Here is a 20412-nt window from a genome sequence, read left to right as displayed (position 1 = left end):
TATATATATATAGATTTGTTAATTATTACTTCCAAAAATAGCAACAGCCAAAATCCATTTAAAAATGATTTATCAGCAAAAAAGAGGGTTTTTAATCTAAACGCAATCAAAATAAGAATTAATAAATGGAAAATAATAATTAAGTATTTTCAACGGTTTTTTAGATAATAAAAAGGCATATAGAAATATTTAAATGCTTATGAGTCGGCATTTTTACAACTACACACAGAGTGAAACTTTATTCAACAACAGTAAACATATTTATGTGTATAATGGATGTATTATATTAATATTTTTTCCAATGTGGCTGGTAAATTGAAGAGCGAAAACAGAAGCATTTCAGAGCATAGCGCATATGTATATGTAGGTGATGCTCCACCGGGGAGCAATATATAAGTTATGTGATGCCATTTCCGGCCGTTTCTGAAGTGTCTCACCCAATTCTACCGCGCCCTAATCTTTAACTTTTATGTAGATATAGAGTGTGGGTGGGTGGTTGCTTGGTGTTCCGCATTTAATCCTTGCTCTGCATGTACTTGATCAGGTCGATGACGCGGTTGGAGTATCCAAACTCGTTGTCGTACCAAGAGATCAGCTTCACGAACTTGTCGTTCAGCGAAATGCCAGCCTTGGCATCGAACACCGACGAGTGGGTGTCGCTGAGGAAATCGGTGGACACGACCTCCTCATCGGTGTATCCCAAGATTCCCTTCAGGGGTCCGTTGGCGGCCTCCTGTACCTTGGCCTTAATTTCATCGTAGGATGCACCCTTGCCCAAGCGCACGGTCAAATCGACCACGGAAACGTTGGGAGTGGGCACACGGAATGCCATTCCGGTGAGCTTACCATTGAGGGCGGGGATAACCTTGCCCACGGCCTTGGCAGCTCCGGTGGAAGCTGGAATGATGTTCTGGGCAGCGCCACGTCCATCACGCCACAACTTGCCGGAAGGTCCATCGACGGTCTTCTGGGTAGCGGTGGTGGCATGAACGGTGGTCATCAGACCCTCGACGATCTCGAAGTTGTCGTTGATCACCTTGGCCAATGGAGCCAGGCAGTTGGTGGTGCACGATGCGTTGGAAACCACCTTCATGTCCGGCTTGTAGGCATCCAAGTTGACGCCGCAGACGAACATGGGAGCATCGGCAGATGGGGCCGAGATGATCACCTTCTTGGCACCGCCCTTCAAGTGAGTGGATGCCTTGTCGATGGTGGTGAACACACCAGTGGACTCCACGATGTATTCGGCACCAGCGCTGGCCCAGTTGATGTTGGCCGGGTCGCGTTCGCTGAAGACGGTGATCTTCTGGCCGTTGACCACCAGGAAACCGCCCTCGGCGGCAACGGTGCCCTTAAAACGTCCGTGGGTGGAATCGAACTTGAACAGGTAGACCATGTAGTTCACATCGATGAAGGGATCGTTGACGGCCACAACGTTAGCACCCTTATCGATGGCGGCGCGCAGAACCAAGCGACCGATGCGGCCAAATCCGTTGATACCAATCTTCGACATGGTTAACTCTTTGTTTATCTGGAAAGTAATGTATATGTGAAGCAGTTAATATTTTGGAAGTTTTCTGCGGAATGAAGAGAACCACTACCTATCGGCTTGCTTGCAAGGAATCGACTGTGATGGCTGAGAAATTTTGAGCGCTTTCTATGGGCAAAAACTCGGGTGAGAAAATTTTCAAAGTCAGATGAAGGACGTTCATGTCAAACTACCGCAATAAAAAACGCTTTCGCTCTCAGTAACTTGAAAGCTCCATGTTACCCAACAGACTTTTTGCAAGCAATATTATATGCAAACAAAAATTATTTTTTAAATAAATTAAACTACTTTTTTAAAGCTTGTGATCGTAAACATTTAATGTGAGCCAGAAAGTAAATCGTTATTTTCAATTTATATAGAAAAGTGTTTGTTGGGCTATGTTTTATGGCCATTTCACCTGCTCAATTTTGTTGACGGAAGTTGAGCTTTTTCATGAGCTTTGAGAGAGCGTGCGAATTTAGACAAGTTTAGTTGCCGGTAATTACATACATACACATATAGACACACAAATTCATACATGAGCACGTCTTGATGAACACCAATTGGTCATATTGTACATAAATATATATATACATAAATGCAAATGGAAAAATCCTTATATGTACATCCATACATTAATAAATATACATCAATTTCAATATTATATAAATTTAGAGGTCATGTTTGATGTTTTGCCGGTACAAGACATTCTTCTGTATACATACATATATGCATATACGTATATATTCTATTCATAAGTACAATATTAGATGAACTAATTGTCTATGTAATTTAATTAACTAGTTTAATGATTTCATTTAAGCAATTGAGCTTTTGTCATTCCATTGTTATAATGAGAAAACACCTGACAGCTCAACTGTGTATTAAAATTTCATGAATTTTCAACGCAAATGGTAATAAATTGTGTTAGTCACAAAATTCCATGTACCCAAAATATAGAAATTGTATAACTTTATGGTGAAATCTAAGTGAATGTGACCTTTTGAATCATACAGAATTTATTAACGTTTTCTCTTTCAGATATCAGCAGCTTAATCATAAAAAGAAATGTTTATATGTTTGTTCCTTTAATCAGCCGATCCTGATTATATAAATATTAAAACATATGTTAAACATAATCAAAAAAGTAGATACAAATAAATCAATTTTTCTTCCCCTAACTAAATAATCGATATTCTGATCATTTAGGCATTCTTATTATTCGCTTGGCTTCATTTTACTTTCCATTCAAACCAAAACAAAGCACAGCTGCTTGGCTAGCGATAGTGGGGTGTGTATCGTTATCGATAAGAGAATGTAAGTATAATGCCATTTTTGATATGTATCGATATGTTTTCAGTGCAACCCTAAATTATTGATATAACAGTAAAAATTCAAATAAATGCGCCAACATAAAAATTTTGAGATATGCAATTAGACAGAGACATAAGGCAAAAGACCTTATCTTTTCACATATTTTAAATTAGTTTCCACAATCAGTGGTTAATATTATGTGTGTCACGTTTATTTATAAATATTTGGGTTGGGCAAAAAAGTTAATTCCTTCTTAGTGAGTCATAGGTTTTACTGATAAGTAACCCTTTCATTTGTTTTTAAGCATTCCATCTTTATATTCCTAAAACGTTTAATGTATTTCAGCTTGGTGTAAACTATTTCGGCATTTTGCATTTGTTGAGCAAAAAACAAATCTTACCTCAAAGAACCATAGAAATCCGATTTAGAGATTTATACATTACCGAAAAACCATCCGATTAGCAGAGCACACCTAAAAGTTGCTAGAATATATGCAAATCTAATGGAAGTCTTGCTGCCCTTCGAATTTGTGGGGTTATTGGTTTTCATGCCAACATCCCAGGATGACTTCCTAACCTAGAAACCCCATTACAGATGGAAGCTTCTTGACGTCACAAGCTGAAGTAGGCTACCCATGTATACTTCTCCAAAAAAAGGATAGGTTTGCGCCTTCGTATGCGTATTACAATAACTGTGTACCTAGTATCTCAGGGGATACATCTCAAGGATCTGGTCAGGAATGATGTCTTAAATATCACAAATGTGACTGCAATTGATTGATGGGGGGTTGGATATGGACTAAAATGTTTACTGGTTGTGTGTATTGCCAGTTCTTTTCACATTAAAAGATATCATACTCGTATGAGTACGACATTCTGCAATACTTTCATTCTGGATCCCCCAACTGCAAACTTTTTGCGACTACAATGTGGCAGGTCAAAGTTGATAGAAAATGAGCGAGTGGTTTGATTGAAAAAAAATTTAATTTGATTGCATATAAATGTATGACTATTAGCATGCCAGTTTTATTAACCCGTTAATCCTGACAGACCAAAACTCTTAATTAATGTTTTCGGCATGTACATATGTGCACACGTACATTAAATGATATATGTATGTAGCATTTGCTTAACACAATTTTCTTTATTATTTATTCTAGATATAACGCTGAGTTGACGGCTATGACACAAATTATAAATTAATGTTAGTAATCTTCAGTTTTCATTTAAATATGTATGTTTGTATGTATGTTTATTACATGACCATGTTTTATTTAAATATTCAATTTGTTTTGTTGACAGCATTTTCTGTTTTGCATTTTTGTTTTTGTTCTCAATTATTGTTAATAACTAATTACAAATAAATCATTTTATTGAATTTGTCGATTTTTTGTCGCCAAATAAAACAGTAATTAAATTACAATACATATATGCGCATATATATGATCGCGTGGCATATATACTCGTATATATAAACATAACGTATACGTAATTAAATTTACACGGAAACACACATACATAGAGAAGGGTTCTGATATTAACATACTTGAGGGATGCGCGTTCTAATAACAAAGTACTCTTAACAAAAAAAATTATTAAAAAAGAAATAACACGTTGTTTTGTTCCGTTTTGGGCTGTGATAGAAAAATAGTTTAATTCAACTTACTGCTGGAGTACAAAATTCCTGACAATTCGTAAAGTGCGTTCGTAATTATGTAGCATGTATTATGTATTATGTATTATGTATTATTAACCCTAGATGGACTTACTTTGGCGCATTTTCAATTATCGCAAAATACAGCAGATCAACGTTAATGACTCCTTGTTTAAGTTAAACAATAGTATTATCGTATTTGTATTATATTTTATTATTTAAATGTTACAAAGGTTTCTTCTCATAATTTATTCATAGTTTTGAAACAGCATTAGTTTTGAAATGGCCGTCCAGAATGTCCAGAATGTACTAAAATTAAGTAAGTCCATCTATGGCGAAAAAGCAGAGCCCAAATAACTGCAGCTGTTGTAAGCTTACCAATAGTTACACATTATACATAGGAATATTCGGTTCAATATTATCAAGCATCGAAAGTCGGTAGAAATACACAAATTCTGTCCATTTGAAATGTTGATTTCGATTTTTGATTCAACTGGGGGTTCTGGATTCTGGATTTGGATTCGGTTTAGGTTTTGTTTTTTTATTTTTGGTTTAGGTTTAGGTTTAGGCTAATTCTCGTTGCTTGAAAAACTATTCACTTTAAATCACAATTTACCATTTACCTATCGGACCAAGATACTACTATATCGTTAAAGAATACTTCAAAAGGTCAATAAACCAATCAGTTTATTACAATTTTCAATGAATTTTGGTATTGCTAGGATTTCAGATCTTTGATTTCAGAATGCTGGAATCGGTATCGGTATTGGTATCAGTATACGCGAATTTCCTATTACCTCTTAAAATTAATTAAAAAGAACATAATAAAAATAGATAAGAACTTGATGATTCAGTATATTCGTAAGACAGCAAGACAATATCAGTATTTTCACAATATATGTAAGCTTTAGTTTTTTGTTTGCATTCTGCATTCATACTGCAATCGCTTCGCTTCGTTTCGTTTCGTTTGTTGCATTTGTTGCATTTTCAAACCTCATATAAGCCATATATGTATGTAAAACCTCATAAGAATTCAGGGGAATAAAATGAACAAAATTCAACAGTATGCAATTAGAGTAGTGAGGGGGGGGGGGGTGAATGCTCAAATTATTTCCATGATGCTTTTTAATGCCCTTACTGCCGCAATTCTATGAATGTATTTGTTAAGATTTTGTTAAACATTTATAAATGTATTATAAGATTTAAAGGTGTTTTTCAATTTATTGTTATAGCTTATATGGCCATCATATTATATATAAATAGTTTTCCACTTTTTCACTAATGCATAGTTTACATATATGTTATTTAAATCATTCTTATTTTTGTTTGTATATAAATTAGGGACTTAAACATAATAAGACAAAAATTTGTTATAGTGTTTTCTTTACTTTTTTTTGTTTTTTGTTTTGTTTTCATTACTTGATTTATAAAGTTTATTACGCAATTTTTGTTTTTGTTTCTTGTTTGGTTTTCTTTTTCTTTTCTTTTCTTTTTTGTTTTGTTTTGTTTTACGTTTAGGTTTGCCGTGATTCTTTTTTATTTTTTAAATGCTTTAACTTTATTTGACTTCTCCAACCCTCCTTGCATCAGGATCATCCACACATTCTGAAGTTTTATGTATTATACGCAAAAGAATATGTATTTACTTGTTGACATACATGATTACAATGATACCATCTTCTTTTTCTTTTACAAAGTGCAAACGACTGACTGACTTACAGACTGACTGACCAGCACCACTCCTGTCGCTCCTGGTACACGGATTCGGACTCCGATTCGGGATCAGGACCACGACCAGGATCAGGATCGGGATGCCAGGACAACAGGGGCTGCCAGTTTTGTGCTCTCAGTTGCACGCACTCACCGCTGAAATGCGATTTGAACTAAGTTTAATTTACGTACGTTTTAAACTGTAGCTGTAACCGGAATTCTGACTAAACAACTGACTATCAGCGGGCCCATCGTTTCTTCATCAATTTCTTTATCTTTTGGTTTTCTTTTTTCTTGATCTTGTTCTTGGTTTTTGTTTTTTTTCTCAATTTTCCATTTACACTAATAATATTCTTGTATGCGTGTGTATGTCTATTTGTATGTTGCTGCGTATGTCTGCGGTTTTTTTTGTTGTTTTTTGTTTTTTTTTTTTGGTTTTATTTTGTTTTTTTGTATAATTTTAGTTAATAAGTATATAGCAATATAAATAATGTTGTATATAAAGTTCTTTGTTGTTGTGGTCTACGTTCTAGTCAACTAGCTGCGCCCGCATATTCAAAACGTCCGGCACTCATTTAATATTAACCACAGAGGTAACACCGAATCATATACATTAGATCACAATGTAGATGATGGGTGAAACACTATCCGCAGACTGCGCAACCGTTGACCTGACCCCACCCCACCCTTTAATGCATTTTGAAGTTCTTTTACTTTTACTTTTTCCTCTTTTTTTTGTTGTTCTTTGTTTGTTTGGTTTTCTCTGTTTTTTGTTTTGTTTTCTTTTGTTTCTGTTACTCTCTTCCTTCTGTTTTGTTTTGTTTTTAGTTCCATACGCGCAAGAAGGAGTCCCACGATCCTGTTGCCACCGCCATGCCATTCTCGGTGACACCCAGACAGGATACACGGTTGTCGTGGCCGGCGAGTATGCCGGATCGTTCTGCCTTCATCGTGTCCCATACATTGCAGTTGAAATCGTCGTAGCCCGCTAATAACAGACGTCCGCTCTTCGAGAATGCCACCGATGTGATGCCGCATATGATGTTGTCGTGCGAGTACATGGCCAACTCCTGATCGGCACGGATGTCGAACAATCGACAGGTAGCGTCGTCCGAACCTGTGGCGAATGCCTGGCCATTGGGGAAAAATGTGACCGCATTGATATCGGATTCGTGGCCGGGGAAGGTTTGTTTACAGACACCCTCCCGGATGTCCCATAGCTTGGCGGACGCATCGCAGGCGCCGGATACGAACGTTTTGCATTGGGGCGCCAGTGAGAGGGCCATCACATCGCCGGTGTGACCCAGAAACGAGGTTACCTGCAGGCCCGTCTCGATGTCCCACAATCCGCACGACATATCACCGGAGCTGGTAACGATCTGATTGTCGTCCAGGAAGCGGCAGCACGATAGATAGCCACCATGGCCGGGCAGCTCACGGGATACCCGGACATTGCCCTCGCGCGTCTTTAGGTTGTAAATTGAACACATGTTGTCGAGGCCACCGCAGGCCACATAGCTACCGGATGGGGCGTACGCACATGTCATCACCCACGAGGATCGCAGTGGAATGGCGTGGACTTTGTTCGTGGTATGCGAGTCCCAAACGATCAGTTTGCCGTCCTGTGAGGCTGATACGAGATTCCTTGAATCGTTGCCCCAATGCATGGCGTAGATTTTCGCCAAATGGCCGCGTAATGTACGACGTGTGCGCATCTGTATGCGGCCGATGGGTTCCAGCGAGGTGGCCGCTTGCAACAGTGATGTGTCGCAGGCCGCCTTCCGGGCATCCCGGATGGCGTTCTTTAGGGACTCGGCTTCCTGCCTGAGACTGTCTAGTTCATTCATCTTGTGATCGTTGGAGACAGCGGCGCGGTCCTTATGGGATGATTTGTTTGAGGATTCGGTTTCGAATTCGGAATCGGATGCGGATTACGAATCGGATGCGGGATTCGGCTAGCCGGCTTTCTTGATAGATCCTTCTCTTTTTGTGTGGTCGTCGGTCGAATCGGCGGATCGGATCGAATCGGTTCGCTCTCGTTAGATGGTGCTACACATGGGAGGCGGAAGTAAATGGAGGCGTTCATAAACCTAGTTATATGGTCAATTGTAAATTGTGGGTGTACTTACGCTTACTTTTTTTAAGCTGGCCAGTAGCTTAGTCGGATGAAAAGCTTTGGATGATCACGCTTGCATACGGCGTTTATTTTGTGCACTCTAGTATGGATAAATCATGAATTTGGTTCTGCAAGAGTTGGTTTTTTACTTTTTAGTTGGTTTTTCTTTTATTTTATTTTCTTTCTTTTTTTTTTTATATCGAATAGTACTATTCACGCATTATATTCTCGGTACGGTGTGCATTTATTTCTGACTTTGGTTCATAGTCGTCGTCCTGTTTGCTCTGCCAATTGAACTATTTGCTTTTCTATGAGTTTTTTTTTTAAACTTAACTTTTTGTTTGGTATGTGCGGTTGGTGTATTTCAGTTCCCTGTAGAGTTTTTTGGTTTGTTAAACATATACTACGTTAGTTGGGGTGAAGGGAGTTTCCTAAAGTTTCGCTTTTCTGTCCCGTCTGATTTGTAATTGGGATGTTGGGCGTTTTGTTTAATACAGAATGTTATCTCGCGGATGGGATGGTATACTAAAAAAAAAAAAGTTAACGAGTTGGATGCATAAAAACCGATCTGATGCGGAGGGCAAGTGAAAATAGAAATTTTTCGCCGTGATTTATGCTTTTTATGTGCTGGATTTCGAATTCCGTTCTTCCGATGGATGGGTAGGATATATGGGATATATTCCTTTTGCTTTTTTTGTACACCAAAATTGCAATTTTTGCACCACCACTGCGGCGCAAGTGGCCCTTTCGATTGGAGCAAGGAGCACGACTACTGATTGCGAGCCGTGCGCAATTGTAAGCGCGGCAGCGAAAGCAGGTCAGAAGTTCCCGAAAGCGGGCGGTGAGACAAAAACAGTCGCGGCAATCGGTTGTCCCATTCGCACGCGCAGCAACCGCGTAAGCGTACACATGACAAAGAGCAGGAGGGAAATAGATCAAAAAAAAAAATAATCAATTTTAAACGTTGAACATTTTTCGTTGGGAAGGCACAGGCACAGGCACAAAATATATAGAGCTTATTTCATTTGATTTTCCATGCCGAATAGCAATCGTGTAGAAAAAAACAAACCAATTCTGTGAAATAGTCATATATGTAGGCGCAAAACTATCGAGACTGCCTTTTCATCACTCGTCGTTGAGCGAGTACGAAAATTTTTTTTTTCTTTTAGCACATACACACACATTACCATAGATCAGTAATTTTTCTTTCAATTTTCATTCACTGGACAGTTTGTTGCTGACGACAAAACGTTACTTACACGCAGTGTTAACTTTTTATACGCAAAACAAATTCCCGTCTTCAACTACACAAATAACAGAAAATTTTGTTAACGAAGCCACCAATCTGTAACTTTTCATTTGCACTCTACAATTGGCAGCCAACACCTAGAAACAAATTAAGGGTGCAAGGAAGCTGTATCGATGTATGCGGTTATCGATAGCATGGATACATATTTGGGAGCCAGGCTGTTCACACTGTGGGTGTACAGAGCCGGTTAATGTACCGACCGTTATTTATTCAGAATTTATATTTTTTTAAAACGCTATATATTGAAAGTGTATTTAATGTTTATTGCAAAAGCGTTGCTTGTTCCATTGAACCGACATGATTTTTTAACACCTTTATTTTGCGAAGCAGAAATAATAACTGCATATAAGTGTCATATTAATATACTAATTTTGCGAAGCAGAAATTATAACTGCATATAAGTGTCATATTAATATACTAATTTATTCTTGAAAGAATTTTAAATCATAAAAATATAGAAAATAAAAAACAGTTACTCTGGTGATGTGCAATGTACCACCTGATTATTTTCGTATGCAACCCTAAAGAATTGTTATTCACTGCAATAATGTAAACGATCGCCGCGATAAAGTCAACAATGAAAAGATCGGTCTGAAAACAACAAAACTATTTAAAAATATGTTTAAAATGATTCGATTATAAAATTACCTTTATATATCGATAACTGTAACATCGATAAGAGTGGAAATGTGATAACAAATGAATCACCGGATGAATAATGATTTAAATATTTTTCTATGAAATGGACATTTAAGATTTCTTTAAAATGTCTTATATGATTTGCACTCATTTTTAATCCTTATATCTGTGCTATTGTGTTTCCACCCCATGAATGATTTCTTATGTGTTCAAAAGCATTTCAGATTTCTCCAAACGCAGTCACACTATTGCTATCGCTTATATTAACTTATTGTTTATATTGTAAATATTGTTTATGGAAGCATGTTCAAGTTAGTTTTTAAGCAGTACAAGTCCAAAAGTCCTAGTCCCGATTTAACGGAAGTGATTAATATCGATGATTGTGCTGTCAAGAGAAATGATCAACAACAGAGTGATAATGTAAGTATTCTATGAGACCTGTTGCAGTTGAATTAGAATTTTAACATTTACTGCAGAATGTTGTTCAGCGATTAAGTATCAGCAATGTAGAAAGCCTGCAGACAATGCCAGGCATTCAATCGCCTAAGGATTGGCGATCTTATACATTAACTAATCATCCCGGCATTATTGTTATTCGGAACCCATTCTCGGAACGAGGTCGGCGTTATTGGATCGCCCGATGTCTGCGGGATTATCCTCGCACACCAAATATAGTAAATTTAAATGAACGGCTCTTCGATGAATCCATCAGATCGGACTGGTGGAAACAGCTTAGTCTGTGCAGCGATGGCAATGAGTTCCAACGGATAAAATCCGCGATGCGATGGACGACATTTGGATATCATCACAACTGGGACACAAAGATCTATGACGAAGAGATGCAGTCACCGTTTCCCGAAGATTTGAACAGTCTATGCAGATTGTTCGCGCAAGCGTTAGGATACAGTGAGTTTAAGCCAGAAGCTGCAATTGTAAATTACTATCCAGTTGGTAGTACCTTATCGGGTCACACGGATCACTCTGAACCAAACAAATCGGCTCCTTTATTTTCTTTTAGGTAGTATATCACATATTAAATTTCTCAGCACACATAACTTTGTTTACCTTTTAAATTCACAGCTTTGGCCAGACTGCAATATTCCTAATTGGCGGAAGAACCTTAGAAGAAAAGCCAACCGCTATCTACCTTCAATGTGGGGACGTTATGATAATGTCCGGAGAATCGCGTCTATGCTATCACGCAGTTCCCCGTATCATGAAAACTCAGACTTTCGCGAATTCATCAGTAATAGATGAAGTTGTGGATGATGAGAAGATTAGATGCAATTTTATGGATAAAGATTTATATCATGACGTAGGCGACCCCAAATTTTGGGAGCCTTTTTCGAGTTATATGGCTGATTCCCGTATTAATATTAATGTACGTCAAGTTTTAAATCCAGGAGAGTTAAAGTTATAGCCCAGACAAATAAAACAAATAATAGGCCATAGCAAATAAAGTGATGCGTCCAATGGAGATATCTTAAATTGGTAGGTGACAGTAAATCGATTTTTTAATATTTTGAAGAGTTCTAGTGACTTAATTTAGCAATTATAACAATATAGATTCATCCAAAAATCTAGGAAATCGCTTTTTTCCAAAAAGTTAACGACTAAATATCGATAACACCACGCAGGTTATCGTACTTAACAAGAGATGGAGCTCTAGTGGAAACGTGGTGATTTCTTAAATGATTATCCCTAGATAGTTTTAATCGTTTTGAATGGCGAACGCTAACGCTCGTGTAACGGTCACACTAAATACTACATTTTAAAATAATAAACGATACGACGCCGTGAATTTCCAGTGTAAAAGCGTGAACAATTTGATAAAAAACTCTAAAGTGCGTACCTACAACTAAGCAGTCGATATTTGAAATAACGGTAGCGTGACTTTAGAGCAAAACAAATGTGCGAGTGGGGTTTTTTTCATCAGTTTTTCCCAGTGCTAAATATAGAGCATAAAAATGTTTGGCATTAATGCAATATCGTGAAATAAGCATCTGCTCGTTAGTGCCCCTGCCTGAATGAGTATGTCCACAAATATCTGTAACCTAGAAGTAATAAAGAACGCTAATCCAAACCAATATCGGCCCGAGGACCAACAAGCCAAACAATTTGATTCCGATCGCACCGAGAGCGATGCGACGCACCCAATATTACGCAGCGATCATCGACATCAGGGTGAACTGGTCGAATGTCTGACGTGCAGCCTCCAATTCAAGAGTTTCACGTACAGCGACATTTGCACGCACTACACATTCAATCATCCGCATAATTCGGCTAATTTGAGCCATCGTCATCTGCCCAAGTGTTTGTACTGTAAACGCGACGTTCATCGTTTAGAACGCGCGCAGAAATCCCAGCCGGAGATCTATCACTTTTGTTCTCCCCGCAAACAGAGTTAAAGATATACAAATACACACATATACATAGAGCGCCATATATACATATATCTATAAAGTAGAGCCTAAAGATGGCGAGTGCGAGCAGTGAAAACGGCGAGGAGTATTTGAATTACGGCGGAAATTCCGACTCGGAAGAGTCCGAGTGCTCGGAGAACGAGGATACGCAAGATGGCGACAAGGATTCGCAACCAAATAGCAATGCCGATTCGGGCTACCCGCTGGAGTCTTCGCTGCAGGACTCCAAGTTGTCGGGACAAAAGGGACAGAACAAGAGTGGAGGCAATAGGAACAGCATGGGTGCAGTGCATCCGAACTATGGATTCGGCAAACGCTGGTCCAAGTCCGAGGATGTGCGGCTCAAGCAGCTGGTGGAGACGCACGGTGAGAACTGGGAGATCATCGGACCGCACTTCAAGGATCGCATGGAACAGCAGGTGCAGCAGCGTTGGGCCAAGGTCCTCAATCCGGAACTCATCAAGGGTCCGTGGACGCGGGACGAGGATGACAAGGTCATCGATCTGGTGCGCAGCTTTGGACCCAAGAAATGGACCCTAATCGCACGATATCTGAACGGACGAATTGGGAAACAGTGCCGCGAGCGATGGCACAATCACCTCAATCCGAACATCAAGAAGACGGCATGGACCGAGGAGGAGGACAAGATCATCTACCAGGCGCACATGCAGCTGGGCAATCAGTGGGCAAAGATTGCCAAACGTCTGCCCGGACGCACCGATAACGCTATCAAAAACCATTGGAACTCAACAATGCGTCGCAAATATGATGCCGAACGCAGGTCGGTTAATGCATCTGGTAGCGATTTGAAGAGTTCGCGCACCCATCTCATCACGCTGATCAAATCCGGTGGCATCAGCAAGTGCCAGAATAATATGCAGAACAGCAAGGCAATGTCTGTTGATGCAGCCGATGGCAAGTCAGCCAATAAATCCGATAACTCCGATGGCGTTTCGGTTAATGGCTTGAAAGGTGAGCTAGCACAGGACTCACAAGACGACCATCAAATGGGCTCCTCGCTGGCCCACCTCAGTATGCAGCATCACATTAAGATGTCACTGCCGCGCCAAACACCGAACATATTGAAGCGTACGCGCAAGCACATTCCCGAAACTCACCTTCAGGCTGGTCCATCAAATGGGGTTTTCAACCAGGAAGTAGAAGCCGCCGGCAACGCCAAGTCGCGACCACCGAGTTCGCCCGTCATAACGCCCATTAAGTCGCTACCCTTCTCACCGAGTCACTTCCTCAAGTCGCCATGCCTGACCACCTTTGAAGACATGAATCTGCGTGCTAGCACGCCGGTAACCAAGGTCTATAATCGCGTTGGCATGGAGATCAAGAAGGAGATGGAGACTTCATCCATAGAAACTCCACACAAGAGTAAGTACAACGCATTCCGGCTGCAAATGCATCTTGAATACTACACACTCATCCTTATTTGTAGGTCAACTTGGGCCACGAACACCAACGCCCTTCAAAAAGGCACTTGCCGCCATCGGCAAGAAAAGGGACGGACGTCGCTACGAGCCCTCCAGCCCGTCCAGTCTGGTGGTGGATCTGGCCGAGATCATCCATGAAGAGCATCTGAGCAACTCGCTAACCGCAAACAATTCCAAAATGATGGACGCCAGCGATCAGAGCTCTATGCTAAACACTGAAAACAATGCTCAGTCGCCGCATATGAAACGTGCCAGAAAGTCATTACTCTCAACTTGGAGCTCCAATCATCCATCAAACAGTGGCTCTGCCAAAAAGATTCAACCCTTCGAGACGGAGACGCCCAGCAAGTTTCTCACCTCGCCTGGCAACATTCTGAAGGATACGCTGTGCAGCGAACAGGATCTTCCGTTCGACGAGGGCAGAAAGGAGAATCGACCATTCCATAATCGCAGAAGCTCCAAGTATCGCGGTGGCTTGTCCTACGATCATGTCATTGATCCCAAGTGGGCACGTGTGGCTTGTGGCAAGACCAAAGATCAAATATTTATGGAGGAGCAGGCCTATGCATGCCTCAAAAACCTATCATGTATTTCGCGCTCCTTGAACTTCGAGAAACAGAAATGTTTGGCGAACTCATTCGACCGCTTTGGTTCCCTATAAATTGTATATTGCTATATTAAGGTATTACAAAACAAAATTTTATGAGCATCATCTTTATAAAATTGTAGATATGAATTCCTAAAATTGCACCTAAACCCGATTATGTTTCCGTTTGATGAGCAACGCATTTCAAAATAAGATTTATAGTACTACATTAATGGCATTATTGGTTACATCCACCTTAAATTGTGTCCCATTTTTTTCGTATATTTAATAAATAAATATGCTTAAAGTAAAGTAAATGTCAAGTGTTTTATCAAAAGGAATAGTTGAGTTGGTTCTTTGGCTTTGTAGCTTGCAGACGAGTGATATATTCAGTAAAAAAGGAATCTATTATAATCGAATGTTCTAGTTCTGGAGAACATTTTAACAAACATCGTTTGATTCAATATTTCTTTGAAATATGTCCAGATATTTCGGCACTAGTTCCTTCGCCGAAAATCGATCGAAATTAAAGTTCTCAAAGAATTGGTCGCGTTGCTTGCGAAAGACCCTCGGCATTCTACAGAAGTTGTAGAGCTTTTTCGTCAGTGCATTGGAGGTGTTGTAGAGGTTTTCCTTTGGGTAGATTTCCGGGTAAACCAATTTATTGGGCGCAATGGGGTAACAGCCACAGAAAGTGGCCTCCAGCATGGCTACTCCAAAGAATTCATGGTCGGCCGTTGAAATCACGATGTCACCGGTGAGAAGGGTCTTCAAATACTCCTCACGTTCCAGATGGCCAAAGCTCACCAGCTTGCTGCCCAGTTTCTCCTGAATTTGATCGAATTCCTCCGGTACCTCCTGGTAACTTTCGCCACAAATAGTAACCTTGAAGTCCACTTGACGTTCATGGAGCTCACAAAGCGTGTCCACCAGCAGTTTTGGATTCTTATCGTGCTCCCAGCGATGTGGCCAAATAAGATGAATGCACTTCTCATCCAAATCCTCATCAGTATCACCCATTACGGACTTCCTCCGATTGGGAAATCGATCAAAATTGACGGGAAAGTACAGCACTTGGCATTTCTTCTCAATTTTCTCGCGCATATGCTTGATTTTAAAGTCAGGCTGGATATTTAGAAAGGGCTGAACATTATCCAAGAAAGAGCTGCAATTGAACTGCGAATTGAAGAGCACTATGTCTGCGGCCAAACTGCAAATGGATACGTTATAGATGTAAGTCATTATTTTAGAATCTGGTGGTCACTTACCAGGTGAGTATCTCGTTGAAACCGTACTGACAATCGCGCTGCTTCACCTCGCGCACCGGGTAGATCAGCTGGTTCTCGTGGAAGTAGACGATCTTCCGGCACACGGCTAGATCCGGACGGAGGCCAATCAGCTCGGCCAGGCTGAGCACGGAGCTGGCGAAGAGCACCCGGAAATCGTGATCACGGGGAATCAGCTGGGAAAAGTGGAGGGCAGAGGTGCGTGCTCGCCAATGCCATTTCATGGCGGGCAGACTGAATATCTCGTAATCTCCATGTCTGAGACCTGCGAATTGGCTAACTTGGAGTGCAGTTTTTAGGGCTAATTGTGATATATACCCTCGATCAGTGCGCTAATCAGCTGTTTGTGACTGCCACCGTAAAACGGCTCAATAATCAAAATATGCGGCTTTGCGCACGACATTTTTGGATTTTGGATGCTCGGAAATAGTGTGACCGCAGTAATTGATAATTTCCGATCAAATAACTTTTGCATTTAGTTATGTGACTATAAAAAGCTTTAATAATGGAAAATAATAAACTATTCATATTAATAAATGAGTTTGTTTTTGAACTGATCACCAGTGAGTACACTTAATAGTAACGTTAAAAAAGTCCAATTAGTTTTAAATAAACGTTATCAGCTGTTTGGGTGAACAGCCTGTGCAATGCAAAAATATACTGACCATTGGAGAACGCCTCAAATTGGCTGTTTACGCCATTTGGCACCCTGGCCACACTGATTTTATAAATGCAAAAATTGAGTATGTATAAGTATTTACCATCGTGTCGTTATAGGAAAATTACAAATTGTGTCATCTCGGGCCAAGATAAATGTTAAAAAGCAAAACAAAGTGAATTATAGGTATATTGTTGATAAAATCCTTTCTGCCTGCAGTCAATGTCATCGATCGAAGCTGAAAACTCAGCGCACGAAAAAAAAATCAAACGCGAAAGTACTTTTTTTTTATCCAATACCAACTGCACACGCACACACATGCAAACGTACATATGCATGTGTGTGTGTACAAAAGGCATTGAAATAAAGTTGAGAAAAATTCAATAAGTTTACCATTCCATTGATGTAATATCTGTGCTTGTAGTGCTCCTCGCATTCATAGTCCTCACTGTTTTTCTCCATTTTAGTGTCTGCAAATTGGGCATAAACACACTCCCATACACACACACACATTTATATATATACATATATATATATGTACATATATTAGTGCGCAGATATATGAGGAAAACATTGAGAAAAAAAAGAAGCAAAACAATCGGATTCATTGGAAAAGCCATTTGAACGCAATCCAATTAAAATTCAAGTGTATTTCAACCGAGCGATGTAGTCGCATTCTATTATGTACGATTGTAGTGGACTAAGGGAATCGAAATAATCGAAAGTTACATCAAATCCTGCTGGGGATTGGCGAAAAATGCTCAATGCTCCATGGAAATAGCAAAATGGCATTGGCAATTGATTGCACTGATTACATACGACCTGGAAACTTGCCCATTTCGAAATCGGATGGGCAGTTAAATCAGTGAATTACTGCATTACTGAATCACTTGAAAAAACACAGAATACAAATACAAAGAAGTGCAACCCTCTCGCCATGTCGGTAACATCTTCGATTGAGAAGCCAAAAACAACAGCAACTGCAATTCAGCAACAACAACAATACCAGCAACAGCAACAGAAGCCACAACAACAACAACAGGATAAAAGCAGCAGCAGCAGCAGTAGCAGCATCGCAATCGCAGCAGCAGCAGGGCAGCAACAAAAGCGAAAATCCCTGAGTTCCAAGCGCTCGTACTCCCTATCGTCGTCGAGTGCCTCCAGTTCTGGTTCCTTTGGGGCGATAAGGTCCGCGACATCGCCATTGGTCACCACCGCCGAGAGGGAGAAAGACAAGGAGAGGGACAAGAGCTCATCCTCGGCCAGCAATAGCCACCATCCACATCATCATCATCAGCAGCAGCATCAGCATCAGCAGCAATCCCATTTGCCGTTCTCATACTGCACCGACACCATAGCAGCCGTGCACCACCAGCGACAGTCGTACGCCCTGGTCCAGAAGCCCCCATCCTTGCGTTGCCAGGGGAAACCCCATCATCAGCTGAGCAACTTCTCGCCCACGATGACCTCGTCGGAACCCTCATCCCCATTGGCCGCCGATGGATCCGGATCCGGAATCCTCAGCCCATCGGAGGTCGCCAGCCATTGTTGCGCCAATGTCAAGGCCAATATCACCACCCCATTGGCCACCACCACACACAAAATGCACCGAACAATACCATCTGATAAAGTAAGTATTATTTTAGGCATTTATTGAGTACAGTGGGTGGCTATTGAATGCTTGCAGTCAGTTATTTCGACAATTTAATGGTATAAATACCTGAGCGAAACTGCTTACAAAACATAAAGAGAGATAGAAGCGACCTTCGATTCCTTTTACGCAACTCTTAGCCGTATTCGTACTTGCATTTTGAGAAATATAAAGTACTTTCCATTTTAAATCATTTACATAAATATGGGCAAAAGATTGAATAAACGAACTTTTTATTACACGTATCATTTATCAGATTATGAAAATTTAAATCGCCCCTGAATAAATCTTTTATTGTCTCGAATATAATGTTAGCAAGTGGTAGGAGTCACATTTTAATATTTTATTTAGTGTAATTTAATTGTAATGCAATGCATTTTCTTTTCAGATTAACCTACGCCTCATTCTTGTTAGTGGTAAAACAAAAGAGTTTATTTTTAGCCCTTCAGATTCCGCAGGTGATATTGCACAAACAGTATTTGATAATTGGCCAGAAGGTGAGTGAATTAAGTGTTAAGTTTGTTGGCGAATCATTTTTCAATCACTAACGATTAAGTAAGCTAAGTAATTCAAAGGGAAATTGATTCTTTAACCTTTAATGTCATGATTTTGACCTTTTTATTTATTTTAAGAACACTTTAATTACAAAGAAATAGCAGTTTAGAAGAAAAAAAAAAAGTGACGATATTCTGCAAAATCCTGTCAAATATTTAATGTTTGAAAAAATTTTAATTGGATTTAATTGCCTAATTGGGTTATCTAACTAGTCTTATTGGATATTTTTAAGGTGGCTCAAATAACATCGGTTAAAAACAGCTCCTTGTTGGTTATTTTAATTTTAAAGTGAAAACATTAACCCGAAAACATGAAATATACTACAATGCATTTGTCTTGCAGATTGGACCCACGAAACTGTGTCGAAAGCTGAAATCTTGCGCTTAATTTATCAAGGTCGTTTTCTTCATTGCAATGTAACCTTAGGAGCACTGGGACTTCCATTAGGCAAAACGACTGTTATGCATTTAGTGCCACGTGATAATTTGCCAGAGCCCAATTCACAAGGTACGTTTTCAGATAATAGTTCCTATAATATTATATATTCTCAAAAAGATGGAGCTAGATATGCTACTGCAATAAGAAAAATCTTAATGAATTTCAATCCTCTTTTAGATCAAAGACAAAATAGTAAAGGCGGTTCTGGACGATGCTGTTCAACAAATTGCTCTATTTTGTAACTAAATTATTATATAATAGCGTAATATTTAAACTAATTTGCATTAAAAAAGAGAACACAACCGTAATAAATAATATAAATGTATAAATTACATTTTTGTGCAGTCAAAAGTATATTTATTAAACTATAAAAATATATGTCTGGAAGAACAAGGCGCTTTGTTTAAAATATTAATGTACATACAATATATATTTTATATATATACCACACAGGAATTCACGAGCATGTGCAAAATGCGTATACTCTGTATTAAAGTTGCTAGACTGCATATTTATAACATGTAATATACGAATACAAGAATACAATGCTAATTGCTTTTAGAAACCGGACTTGTTAACCTAATTAGAAAATGAGTAATTACCACACTTATTTCAAATATGTCGAAAATATTGAAAACTAATTATGTGCAAGAATAAGTAATTTCCACTTTGCGTTCTGCTTTTATGTGTGCGTCTACGAAAACTAAATAAAATCAGCAATTACTTGTCAGATCGATTCTTTAATACGTTAAAGAATATTGAATACATTTTTGTTCTGTATATATACATATTTAATTAGAATTTAAGTGTTTTCTTCTGTTAAGTTTTAAAATATTATCTGTAAAGTCTAACTTAAAGTCAATGATAAATAAATAATCTAATATATCCTTAACTTGGTCCTGTTTTGAGTGCATTGGAGGTTATTTGATTACTCTCTTAGAACTAAACATTTTAATTAAGCAATAAAAAATCATTTTACTAATTTTTTTTAAAACGCTTTCTACTGTGGAACGCAGTTTAAAAAATTTCAGCTAAATTAGTTTATGCTTAATTATAGAAGGAACTTCGCTCTTTCAAATAGAGCAATTTAGGCACATCTATCTA

At 39.2% G+C, this 20412-nt stretch overlaps 7 protein-coding genes across 9 annotated transcripts; 4 read left to right on the top strand and 3 right to left on the bottom strand.

Annotated features, from left to right (window-relative positions):
• Positions 1-186: 186 nt before the first annotated feature.
• On the bottom strand, positions 187-1733 carry LOC120456082 (glyceraldehyde-3-phosphate dehydrogenase 2). Its single transcript, XM_039642673.2, has 2 exons — positions 1602-1733; positions 187-1531 (listed from the first exon to the last, which is right to left on the bottom strand). Exon 2 carries the CDS (start codon positions 1511-1513, stop codon positions 515-517), a length of 999 nt encoding a protein of 332 aa, XP_039498607.1. The 5' UTR covers positions 1514-1531; positions 1602-1733; the 3' UTR covers positions 187-514.
• A 2952-nt stretch (positions 1734-4685) lies between these two features.
• On the bottom strand, positions 4686-9735 carry LOC120457236 (guanine nucleotide-binding protein subunit beta-1). Of its 2 annotated transcripts, none has more exons than XM_039644618.2 (3): positions 9581-9735; positions 8335-8449; positions 4686-8254 (listed from the first exon to the last, which is right to left on the bottom strand). In XM_039644618.2, exon 3 carries the CDS (start codon positions 8050-8052, stop codon positions 7030-7032), a length of 1023 nt encoding a protein of 340 aa, XP_039500552.1. In that variant the 5' UTR covers positions 8053-8254; positions 8335-8449; positions 9581-9735; the 3' UTR covers positions 4686-7029. The 2 variants fall into 2 exon arrangements, with proteins under 2 accessions (XP_039500552.1, XP_039500553.1); XM_039644619.2 differs by having other exon boundaries at positions 8341-8449.
• A 758-nt stretch (positions 9736-10493) lies between these two features.
• On the top strand, positions 10494-11768 carry LOC120457237 (nucleic acid dioxygenase ALKBH1). Of its 2 annotated transcripts, none has more exons than XM_039644621.1 (3): positions 10494-10689; positions 10758-11287; positions 11350-11768. In XM_039644621.1, the coding sequence occupies exons 1-3, from the start codon at positions 10573-10575 to the stop codon at positions 11687-11689; spliced, it is 987 nt and encodes a 328-aa protein (XP_039500555.1). In that variant the 5' UTR covers positions 10494-10572; the 3' UTR covers positions 11690-11768. The 2 variants fall into 2 exon arrangements, with proteins under 2 accessions (XP_039500555.1, XP_039500554.1); XM_039644620.1 differs by having other exon boundaries at positions 10496-10689; positions 10746-11287.
• Positions 11769-11996: 228 nt separating this feature from the next.
• Positions 11997-12677, top strand: LOC120457238. The gene has a single exon (XM_039644622.2). The coding sequence runs from the start codon at positions 12297-12299 to the stop codon at positions 12675-12677; it is 381 nt and encodes a 126-aa protein (XP_039500556.1). The 5' UTR covers positions 11997-12296.
• A 68-nt stretch (positions 12678-12745) lies between these two features.
• LOC120457234 (myb protein) lies at positions 12746-14979 on the top strand. The gene is made up of 2 exons (XM_039644615.2): positions 12746-14075; positions 14140-14979. The coding sequence occupies exons 1-2, from the start codon at positions 12746-12748 to the stop codon at positions 14793-14795; spliced, it is 1986 nt and encodes a 661-aa protein (XP_039500549.1). The 3' UTR covers positions 14796-14979.
• An 85-nt stretch (positions 14980-15064) lies between these two features.
• On the bottom strand, positions 15065-16455 carry LOC120457235 (glycosyltransferase-like domain-containing protein 1-like). The gene is made up of 3 exons (XM_039644616.1): positions 16325-16455; positions 15989-16271; positions 15065-15930 (listed from the first exon to the last, which is right to left on the bottom strand). The coding sequence occupies exons 1-3, from the start codon at positions 16407-16409 to the stop codon at positions 15162-15164; spliced, it is 1137 nt and encodes a 378-aa protein (XP_039500550.1). The 5' UTR covers positions 16410-16455; the 3' UTR covers positions 15065-15161.
• Positions 16456-16738: 283 nt separating this feature from the next.
• LOC120456526 (mastermind-like domain-containing protein 1) lies at positions 16739-20057 on the top strand. The gene is made up of 5 exons (XM_039643396.2): positions 16739-16850; positions 17132-18294; positions 18704-18812; positions 19213-19377; positions 19486-20057. The coding sequence occupies exons 2-5, from the start codon at positions 17602-17604 to the stop codon at positions 19548-19550; spliced, it is 1032 nt and encodes a 343-aa protein (XP_039499330.1). The 5' UTR covers positions 16739-16850; positions 17132-17601; the 3' UTR covers positions 19551-20057.
• Positions 20058-20412: the final 355 nt, after the last annotated feature.

Source organism: Drosophila santomea, chromosome X (assembly GCF_016746245.2).
Source record: "Drosophila santomea strain STO CAGO 1482 chromosome X, Prin_Dsan_1.1, whole genome shotgun sequence".
In the NCBI taxonomy this organism is placed as follows: domain Eukaryota; kingdom Metazoa; phylum Arthropoda; class Insecta; order Diptera; family Drosophilidae; genus Drosophila; species Drosophila santomea.
Note: the sequence above shows the minus strand (reverse complement) of the source record. Positions and strands in the feature narration are given on the sequence as shown.